We start from the raw sequence: 11021 nt of genomic DNA, 5'->3' as shown, positions 1-11021 counted from the left end.
CGGAGGATCCGACAATGGAGACCGAGAGAGAAGCCGCGGAGCCGCAGACACGACGGACCGACGCTGCTGCGTTTCCGACTCCGCCCGCCCTGGCAGCGCGCGCTTCCCCTGGGGGAGGGGGGTCAGGTTTCAGATTCTCAGTAAAATCAGTGGAGTTCAGTAGAGTCGGTCTTCATGTCAGACTGGAAGATCTGAAAAGGAAAGCCAACGTTTAGTCTCAGGGTCTGAGCCAAATCCGGACGGATTCATCAGCGCCTGTGTCTTAACAGAAAACGACCACTTTAAAAGTCCCAGGTGATACAGAACCAGGACAGTGGCCTGAAACCTCGTCCTAAATCATGAACGAGAACTGTGGTGCAGAACCAGGTGCTGTGGTTCCACATGTAGACTGCTGGAAGGGGACGGTTCTCCGGCTCCACCTGGTGGAATCATCTAGTTTTACCTGCATGTGCTGAAACTAGAATCCGTTCGTCAGTGAATTTTACTTAATTTGAAGTGGCAGCAAAGACCAGGTAAATGTAGATCCACCTTGAGTGTGCTCACCTGAGCAGATTTAAGGTAAAGCTACAACATGATGGAGATATGGGGTTTTTCACAGTGCCAATTCTAGCTCCTATCTAACAAAAGTGAAATAAAAACACCAAACAAATTGAGACTAAAACTTTATTAAGTTGAATATAAAAAGATAAAAATTCACTTTATAAAAAACAGAATCCTTCAGAATAAGGTTTTCTGGTTTTAATCATCAAACAATAGAAGCATAAAGTAGAAAATTAACTTTCTCTGATACTGAAATACAAACCTTGTTTAAATTCAAAGCACATTGACATGAATCCAGTGTTGACAGTTTTCACTCAAACATGATTGTGTGATCTGAAGCAAACGATAAAAGGCCAATCTGTGATCTGAATTATTTTATTTTCAGTTCTGACTCACTACTATAGCACGTAGTGGTACTATACAGTCCACACAGAGTAGGCAGGAGAACAGAGGGAGCCCAGCTGAGACTTGACTAATGCTTTTCCTAAAAACCCATATCAGTCGACCACCATTAATTATATAATTTTGTTATTATTGCAGTAAATAGATAATGAGTGAGAAGATGTTGACACCTGAGTTCAACCTGAAAATAAAGTCACATGATGATGGGGGTGGTGATCAAAGAGGCATTGAACAGTGAACAGTAAATCTGTTTAACAATCATTGAAACAACAGATCAAGTGGCAGTGACTTATTAAAAAAACAAGAAAAGTGAAGGCAGTTTGGTGCAGAGACATGATGAAAGTCTGAGTGACAACAAACAAATTAAAACAATTAAAAACAACTGGTTTTGATGAAACGTCTCAGTCAATGTAAACATACAAACCGGACGCCACCATTTTCAGGAACCACAGAAGAAGAATGAACTGGCATCACAGTGATGGAAGAGGAAGAAGAACAAGGCACGTGTAGGACAGGTGCGAGCCCTGACACCAAGAGGTGGTGGTTGAGGGGGGGTCATTAGCTGAATTTCACTTTTTCAATGTCTGAGATCAGAGTCCTGGCCAGGTAGATCCCCACCATCTGTCCACAGAGAGACACAGGTCAACAGGTGGACAACAGGTGAGAGGAAAGACAGTATGTGTACGGCAACTCTGTGACAAAATGTTAGTACCTGCAGCAGAGAGATCACGACAAAGACAATGGCCACGGTGTTGAGATTTCCAGGTAACCAGTCCTCCAACGCTGCGATGCAGCCTTTGTTGTAGATGTGGTTACTTTGCTCACGCTGTTAGAGAACGTTGGAGAACATTAGAGAACAACACACAACATGATCCAACAAGAACATAGTTGTTAGAAGTGGCCTCACCTCCTCCTTGTTTCTGACATCGTAACCACACTGAGTGTTCACCACCAAGTCCTGGAACAAAGAAGAAACCATACAGGTTTGCAGCTAGTCTGAACAACTGGTTGGCACTGTTTACATCTCTATGTTACCGTGGAAACGAGTAACAGTAGTGATGGTCATTGATTAGTGACTCACAGCAGGGTCAGTGACGCAGCAGGAGAAAGGAACCCCACACTTCTCTCTGCTGCGATTAGTCTCATTGCAGTTGAAATACACATTCTTATCCCAGTCGGCCGGGTTCTGAGCCCCACAGCAGTGGTTCTGTTAAGGAACAAGATCCTAAAGGTTTAACTAAATGTTTCTGTGCTACTCCGCAAACAATCAGATCCTTCTGACTTTTCTGAATTTCCACCAAACCTTTGATTTTGTATTTGAATGATCAACAGTAGAAACAGTGGAACCACAACGTTACCATCCTCTGCAGGGAATCGATGAGGTTCTGCAGGTCGATGTCGTCTCTGTATGCTTTGATGTTTGTCACGAAGAATTCATTGATCCACGCTCTGACCTGACTTTGAAAAACAACAGCCAGCACGGCTGCCGTCAGCTCCAGGAAGAAGATGAAGCCGATAATGCCTGAAAACTGACAGGAAAACACGGAAAGATGATGTTTACAGCTAGACGTGTTTAACGTACAGACGTTGGCGTACAGCTGGAGACATTATGTTTACGGGTTGTCTTTCTATCCATATGGTCACCCAATATCTAAGAAACGCTTTGAGGGAAATCCTTCAAATCTGTGATGAAAAGTTAAAAGGTCAAGGTATTCTCATCAGTGCTATATCTCAGAAACACCTGGAAGGAATTTCCTTACATTTGGCACAAATGTCTGCTTGGACTCATGTATAAACTTATTAGGATCTGAGATTGGACCTAGTGGAAAATTAAAACCACACTGCAATAATTCTACTTAACAAAGGTTACACATGATTTTAAAACTGTACCGATGTTATTAACTTACAAACTTGAGGAGACAGATGTTTTCTCTCAAAGCTCCCACACAGCCGGCGAAGCCCAAGATGAAGGTGACTCCACCAACCAACAGGACCAACCAGACTGGGTCAAATCCACGTAGCCGGGTCACTTGAGTCAGGTCTAACAGGATTCCCTGTGACCGACAACACACCAGTAAAGCAGCACAGTGTCAAACTCAGAGCAGTAAACCAGTACAGAATTTATTCCTTCTGTGTTGTTTTACCTTCTCGCTCCAGGCCCAGAAACCAGCTGCAATGAAGGCAACTCCAGCAAGCTACAAAACGAAGACCAGACAGACCCATTAGAGACCAGGGATGAGACAAATCCCATAAAAAAACAGTGAAAGACAGACCTGGTAACTTACCAGTGTACATTTCATATAAAACTTCATAAATTACTTATTTGACTTATTACTGAAGCAGTTTTTACTGAATAGGTTTTGACATGTTTACACTGAAAATGTAAAGTAATGTCCAGTTCCCTCTGAAAGTACTGGGACAGCAAATAAATCTTGTCAAACCTGGAATGGCAGTTTAATAATATATTAAAAAGCCCTCAGTAAAGCTAGAACCACATATTATTTATCTTGAATAGAGGCAAATAATAACAACCCCAGGTTTCTTTTTAGCACAGTAGCCAGGCTAACAAAGAGTCGTAGTTCTGCTGAGCTTAGTATCCCCTTAACTCTCAGCAGCAATGACTTTGTGAATTTCTTTACTAATAAAATCATAACTATTAGAGAAAAAAATTATCAGATTCTCCCTGTATACAGCATGGATGGACTGTTGGGATATGTACAACCGCTCTAGATTAATTTGCCAGACCTCACTCGTACATAGCCTGCTTCCTCCCTGTAGATCATTCTGAATTAATTTCAGTGATTCATGTTCATCTAAACCATCAACCTGTTTCTTAGACCCCATCCTGACTAGACTGCTCAAAGATGTCTTACCTATGGTCAGCATGTCCATATTAGATTAGATCACTAACAGGCTACGTACCACGGGCTTTTAAGGTTGCTGTAGTCAAACTTCTACTCAAAAAGCCTACTCTAGATTCAGGGGGGGTTCGTAAATTATAAGCCGCTGTCCAAACCCTTTATCTCTAAAATTCTTGAATAAGTAGGTTCAAAACAATTGTGACCACCTGCACAGGCATAACCTATATGAAGATTACCAGTCAGGATTTAGAGTACATCATACTACAGAAACAACACTGTTGGAGGTCACAAACGATCTTCTCTTTGCATCAGACAACGGACTTTTCTCTATATTCGTCTTGTTAGATTTTAGTCATTCGACACTATAGATTAAAATATTCAATTACACAGACTCAAACATGTAATTGGGGTTAAAGGAACACCACTAAGCTGGTTTAAATCATATCTATCAGATACATTCCAGTTTGTGCAATGATGAGTCTTCCATGCACACAAAGTTAGCTACCAAGTTCCACAGGGTTCTGTGCTTGGACCGATTCTTTTTACTCTACATATGTCCCCCTTAGACAATATTATTAGGAAACACTGCAGATGATACCCAGCCATATTTATCTATGAAACCAGAAGAAACTAATCCATTTCTACAGATATATATATATATATATATATATATATATATATATATATATATATATATATATATATCCATCCATCCATCCATCCATTTTCTTCCGCTTATCCGGGGCCGGGTCGCGGGGGGAGCAGCTTTAGCAGAGATGCCCAGACTTCCCTCTCCCTAGACACCTCCTCCAGCTCTTCCGGGGGGACACCAAGGCGTTCCCAGGCCAGCCGAGAGACATAGTCCCTCCACCGTGTCCTGGGTCTTCCCCGGGGCCTCCTCCCGGTGGGACAGGACCGGAAAACCTCCCCTACGAGGCGTCCCGGGGGCATCCGAAACAGATGCCCAAGCCACCTCAACTGGCCCCTCTCGATGCAGAGGAGCAGCGGCTCTACTCCGAGCTCCTCCCGGGTGACTGAGCTCCTCACCCTATCTCTAAGGGTGCGCCCAGCCACTCTGCGGAGGAAACTCATTTCGGCCGCTTGTATCCGCGACCTTGTCCTTTCGGTCATGACCCAAAGCTCATGACCATAGGTGAGGGTAGGAACGTAGACTGACCGGTAAATCGAGAGCTTTGCCTTTCGGCTCAGCTCCTTTTTCACCACGACGGACCGGTACACCGACCGCATTACTGCTGCCGATGCACCAATCCGTCTGTCAATCTCACGCTCCCTATTTCCCTCACTCGTGAACAAGACCCCAAGATACTTAAACTCCTCCACTTGAGGGAGGATCTCCCCCCCAACCTGGAGGGTGCAAGCCACCTTTTTCCGGTTGAGAACCATGGCCTCGGACTTGGAGGTGCTGATTCTCATCCCAGCCCCTTCACACTCGGCTGCAAACCGCCCCAGTGCCTGCTGGAGGTCCCGGTCTGATGAAGCCAACAGGACAACATCATCTGCAAAAAGCAGAGATGAAATCCTGTGATTCCCAAACCGGATTCCCTCCGACCCCTGGCTGCGCCTAGAAATCCTGTCCATAAAAGTAATGAACAGGATCGGTGACAAAGGGCAGCCCTGTCGGAGTCCAACATGCACCGGGAACAAGTCTGACTTACTACCGGCAATGCGAACCAAGCTCCTACTCCGGTCATACAAGGACCGAATGGCCCTTAACAAAGGGTCCCGAATCCCGTATTCCCGGAGTACCCCCCACAGGATGCCACGAGGGACACGGTCAAACGCCTTCTCCAAGTCTACAAAACACATGTAGACTGGATGGGCGAACTCCCATGAACCCTCGAGCACCCTAGCAAGAGTATGGAGCTGGTCCAGTGTTCCACGGCCAGGACGAAAACCGCATTGTTCCTCCTGGATCCGAGGTTCGACTAGCGGCCTAACTCTCCTCTCCAGCACTCTGGAATAGACTTTCCCAGGGAGGCTGAGGAGTGTGATCCCCCTATAGTTGGAACACACCCTCCGGTCCCCCTTTTTAAAAAGAGGAACCACCACCCCGGTCTGCCAGTCCAGAGGTACTGTCCCCGATCTCCACGCGATGCTGCAAAGGCGTGTCAGCCAAGACAGCCCTACAACATCCAGAGACTTAAGGTACTCGGGGCGAATTTCATCCACCCCTGGTGCCTTGCCACCGAGGAGCTTACTGACTACCTCGGTGACTTCGACCAGGGAAATGGACGAATCAACCTCCGAGTCCCCAGCCTCTGCTTCCTCAACAGAAGGCGTGACGACGGGGTTGAGGAGATCCTCAAAGTATTCCTTCCACCGTCCTACAACGTCCCCAGTCGAAGTCAGCAACTCCCCACCTCCACTGTAAACAGTGTTGGCGGGAAACTGCTTTCCCCTTCTGAGGCGCCGGACGGTTTGCCAGAATTTCCTTGAGGCAGACCGATAGTCCTCCTCCATGGCCTCGCCGAACTTTTCCCAGGTCCGAGTTTTTGCCTCTGCGACCGCGCGGGCTGCGGCACGTTTGGCCTGCCGATACCCATCAGCTGCATCAGGAGTCCCACAGGCCAACCAGGCCTGATAAGACTCCTTCTTCAGCTTGACGGCTTCCCTTACTTCCAGTGTCCACCACCGGGTTCGGGGATTGCCGCCACGACAGGCACCAGAGACCCTACGGCCACAGCTCCGAACAGCCGCATTGACAATGGAGGTGGAAAACATGGTCCACTCGGACTCAATGTCTCCAGACTCCCTCGGGACCTGATTGTAGCTCTCCCGGAGGTGGGAGTTGAAGACCTCTCTGACAGAGGGTTCCACGAGACGTTCCCAACAGACCCTCACAATACGTTTGGGTCTGCCAGGTCTATCCCGCTCCCTCCTCCGCCATCGGATCCAACTTACCACCAGGTGGTGATCAGTTGACAGCTCAGCCCCTCTCTTCACCCGAGTGTCCAAGACATATGGTCGGAGGTCAGATGACACAACCACAAAGTCGATCATAGACCTCCGACCTAGGGTGTCCTGGTGCCACGTGCACTGATGGACACCCTTATGCTTGAACATGGTGTTTGTTATGGACAAACTGTGACTAGCACAGAAGTCCAATAACAAAACACCACTCGGGTTGAGATCCGGGAGGCCGTTCCTCCCAATCACGCCCCTCCAAGTATCACTGTCATTGCCCACGTGGGCGTTGAAATCCCCCAGTAGGACGACAGAGTCCCCAGTCGGAGCACCTTCCAGTACCCCTTCCAGAGACCCTATGAAAGCTGGGTACTCTACACTGCTATTTGGCCCGTAGGCACAAACAACGGTAAGAGACCTATCCCCTACCCGAAGGCGCAGGGAAACAACTCTCTCGTCCACCGGGGAAAACTCCAACACATGGCAGCTGAGCTGGGGGGCTATAAGCAAGCCCACCCCTGCCCACCGCCTCTCACCAAGGGCAACTCCAGAGTAGAAGAGAGTCCAACCTCTCTCAAGGAGTTGTGTTCCAGAGCCCAGACTGTGTGTGGAAGTGAGCCCGACTATCTCTAGCCGGTACCGCTCAACCTCCAGCACAAGTTCAGGCTCCTTTCCACCCAGTGAGGTGACATTCCATGTCCCAATTGCCAGATTCTTTGTCCAGGGATTGGGTTGTCGAGGCACCTCCACACGGCTGCCACCCAATCCACACTGCACCGACCCCTTATGCGCCTTCCTGCGGGTGGTGGGCCTACGGGAAGGCGGTCCCACGTCGCTCCTTCGGGCTGCGCCCGGCCGGGTCCCGTGGGAGAGATCCCAGCCACCAGGCGCTCGTCTACGTGCCCCAACCCCAGGCCTGGCTCCAGGGTGGGGCCCCGGTGACGCCAATCCGGGCGACGTATCCGACCTTGATCTTTCACTCGTCATAAGGGGTTTATGAATATTATATATATATATATATATATATATATATATATATAAAACTGCTAATTCTGACTGGAATTAGAAAGAGAGATCATATTTCTCCTACTTTAGCTTCCCTCCATTGGCTCCCTGTAAAATCCAGAATAGAGTTTAAAACACTTCTCCTCACATATAAAGCACTTAATAATCAAGCTCCATCTTATCTTAAAGACCTCATAGTTCCATATTTTAGCAGGAGAAAAGAACTCTCTTTTCTCAGAGTGCAGGTCTACTTGGTCCATAGAGTAGAATGGGAGGCAGAGCCTTGAGCTATCAAGACCCTCTCCTGTGGAACCAGCTCCCAGTTCAGGTTCTGGAGGCAGACACCCTCTCTACATTTAAGACTAGACTTAAAATTTTCCTTTTTTATAAAACTTACAAGTCGAGATGGATCAGGTGACTCTGAACCATCTCTTAGTTCTGCTGCTATAAGTTAGTCTGCTGGGGGACCTCTACTGATACACTGAGCTCCTCTCCTCTTTCCACTCACCCCAGCCAGTTGAGGCAGTTGGCTGCCTACCCTAAGCCTGGTTCTACTGGAGGTTTCTTCTGTTAAGGGGAGTTTATCTCTCTACTCTCTCTTAGTGCTGCTCTAGTGACATTATTGGGTTTTCTATATAGTTGTGTTGTTATATTCTGTAAAGTCATTAACCTTGCACTGTAAAAAGACCTCAAGATGACTTCTGTTGTGATTTGGTGCTATATAAAACTAAAAACTATAACTGAATTGAACCACAAGGTTAGTTTTTTTGGTTTTCTGTTCACCAAAGATATTTGGGTTTAGGAATGGATTGAGAAAATCTAGAATTTCAGCTTTTATTTGATGCTATGTTCACCTTATTAAGCCAAACAACACAGAACCTTTCATATATATATGTATATATATTTCATATCATTTCATAGATGACAAGTTATGAGTAAGCCATGTGAGTGAAAATCAATATCACACACACACACACACAGATTTGAAACAGTGACTAGCTTTAAATGACTTCTCTTGGTTTAAGCTTTGGGTTTTACTAGTGAAGACAAATAATAATAACAAAGACAAAAGAATAAAAAAAGGAAAATTAGAGAGTCAGAAAGTGACACACAACAGTGACCTTTGTGAGTTTTTCTTGCATTAACAGAGGGGTACCAACAGTTTTGTCCATGTGTTTAAGTCACTATGGCAGCAGATAAATTAAGAGAAATGCATCAAAATGAACTGGGAGGGGACAATGATCCAAAACACTGTCAACTTAACACAGAACGTGATCAGAAGGAAAGAGAGAAAGGTTTTAGACCAGAACCTAACCCAGCAGAACATGGATTTCACCTGCTAAAGAGGGGATTTAAGGGAGATGCCCCCAAAAAAAGCAACTGACATACATAGATAGATAGATAGATAGATAGATAGATAGATAGATAGATAGATACTTTATTGATCCCCAAGGGGAAATTTTGGTGTTGCAGCAGCCATTACACAGAAAACATTTTAACATTAAGTAACAAGTAGGCTGCAGGACAAAGAGAAGCAAATCAAAAGGAGTAACAGTTTAGTGTCAGGATTAATGCAGTTACTGCAAACAAGTGATTTAAAACCAAAATAGATTTTGACTTAATTTATAAAGTATCACCAATACTTTTGCACACACATTTCAGATTAAACTTAACAACAGCAGCAGTCAAATAAACTCACTTCCTGTCAACCACAAAGGAAGTTATGGGGTTTCTCTCAGGACTCACTGTTTATTTATCTCAGATTCTGTTCTCTTTAGGCTTTTGATTTATGTTAGAAATAAATCTGGAAAATAAAATCCGGAGTCAGGCCTGAAATAAATGGGCTATGGCCAATTGTGAAAATATACCCAAGTCTGTGGACTGTGGATCCTTATGGATGATCTGGAATCAGAATTCAATCTGCCAGGTTGAGACTCTTGTGTACAGGGGTTTTGAACCAATCAGGAGCCAGGACAGGTAACAGCCTATTACAGATTGTTAAAAACCTATTTCAGAATAAAAGCATCAATCTAGCAGGCACTTTGTGACCATTAACGTTCAGGTTCACTTCACTGAAACATTAATTGTACCTTTTTTTTTCTTAAATCCTAAAACAGGGGATGAACAGGTGACTTACCCAGAAGATGATGTTGTAGCTGAACATTAAGTATTTGTAGCAACAGCTGACCTCAGGGTTGTCATAGCGATAGTAATACATCTGTAAAAAGCAAATTATTATGTTTTTATATATTATATACAGATTTATTTATTCTATTATTCATTATGATATTATAATAATTAACAGTTTTAGAGAAATAACATGAACTCAGCTGATAAAGTTATTGATTATCATTGATTGATAAACAATCAACTAAGCTAAACTAAAATAAACTAATCTTTATCGATGTATAGCTTTATTTAGATTAATTGTCTGGCTATGATTACACACCAACAACGATTAGCCACTTATACAAATATGAATACAAATTATTCATCATAAAAGTGACCAGCTTACTTTAGTTTCCCGTTAGCTTAGAGCTATCTCGGCACAAGCTCTATTATTTAGACACCACTCTCCGATAAACTGATAAACCGCTCTGTCTGCCCGCACGGCACCGACACCGCCCGTCACTAACGGTTAACGATCGCTGGTAGCCGTTAGTGACCGTTACCGGAGAGTTTGAGAAGTTTCGGTTTGTTTGAAGCTAACCGGAAACGGCTAATGCTAACACTAACAAGGTAAACAATAAACAATGTGAATAAACGAAGTTGAACCTGAAATCGGATTCGTTTCACGGTGACACCAACTGACTCACCTCAGATCGGTGGAGATCCTCGGTTTATGTCAAAGTTTAATGAAACTTTACTCAAATAAACACAAGCACACCCAGCTAACAGCTTCTCGACCCTTATGGACGTTAATACAACAACTTCCGCTACTTCTTCTTCTTCTTCTGGTTCTTCTGTCGTGTTCGCGGCTGTTCACTGCCGCAGAGCGGAGGAACTGCAGATGCTTTAATTATTCACGGTATTTTATAGATTATAGAATGTCATTCAAAATGACAGCATTCCTGGTAATCAGGTGGACCTAAAGCTAAACTTCTAAACACTTCAAAACTTCTTATTGAGGCAAGCAATAACCAATGAGCTCTGGGATCAAAAATCATTCATCTTGTCAAAAAGCAAATTGAATAGATCTTTCTACCAATCACAGCCACAGAGGATGAGATAAGTGAATTATTTATTCATTATGAGATATCCAGTCCAATCCAATTTTATTTATAAAGC

General features: G+C 44.7%; 1 protein-coding gene across 1 annotated transcript; it reads right to left on the bottom strand.

Moving 5' to 3' along the window:
• Nucleotides 1–723: 723 nt before the first annotated feature.
• tspan14 (tetraspanin 14) lies at nucleotides 724–10698 on the bottom strand. Its single transcript, XM_026356054.1, has 9 exons — nucleotides 10550–10698; nucleotides 9871–9951; nucleotides 3087–3137; nucleotides 2850–2996; nucleotides 2301–2471; nucleotides 2024–2149; nucleotides 1850–1900; nucleotides 1655–1768; nucleotides 724–1563 (listed from the first exon to the last, which is right to left on the bottom strand). Exons 2-9 carry the CDS (start codon nucleotides 9949–9951, stop codon nucleotides 1501–1503), a joined length of 804 nt encoding a protein of 267 aa, XP_026211839.1. The 5' UTR covers nucleotides 10550–10698; the 3' UTR covers nucleotides 724–1500.
• Nucleotides 10699–11021: the final 323 nt, after the last annotated feature.

This window comes from Anabas testudineus, chromosome 15 (assembly GCF_900324465.2).
Source record: "Anabas testudineus chromosome 15, fAnaTes1.2, whole genome shotgun sequence".
NCBI lineage: Eukaryota > Metazoa > Chordata > Actinopteri > Anabantiformes > Anabantidae > Anabas > Anabas testudineus.
The sequence above is the reverse complement of the archived record's forward strand: the minus strand, read 5'-3'. Positions and strand labels throughout refer to the sequence as shown.

What these genes read in the sequence shown, in the direction of transcription:
- tspan14 (XM_026356054.1), bottom strand. Translation starts at nt 9,951, where the DNA reads ATGTATTACTATCGCTATGACAACCCTGAGGTCAGCTGTTGCTACAAA. An exon ending in ACATCTGTCTCCTCAAGTTT is followed by an intron (nt 2,472 to 2,849) that starts GTAAGTTAATAA and finishes TTTTCCTGTCAG; the next exon opens with TTTTCAGGCATTATCGGCTT. An exon ending in GCTGCGTCACTGACCCTGCT is followed by an intron (nt 1,901 to 2,023) that starts GTGAGTCACTAA and finishes TCTTTGTTCCAG; the next exon opens with GACTTGGTGGTGAACACTCA.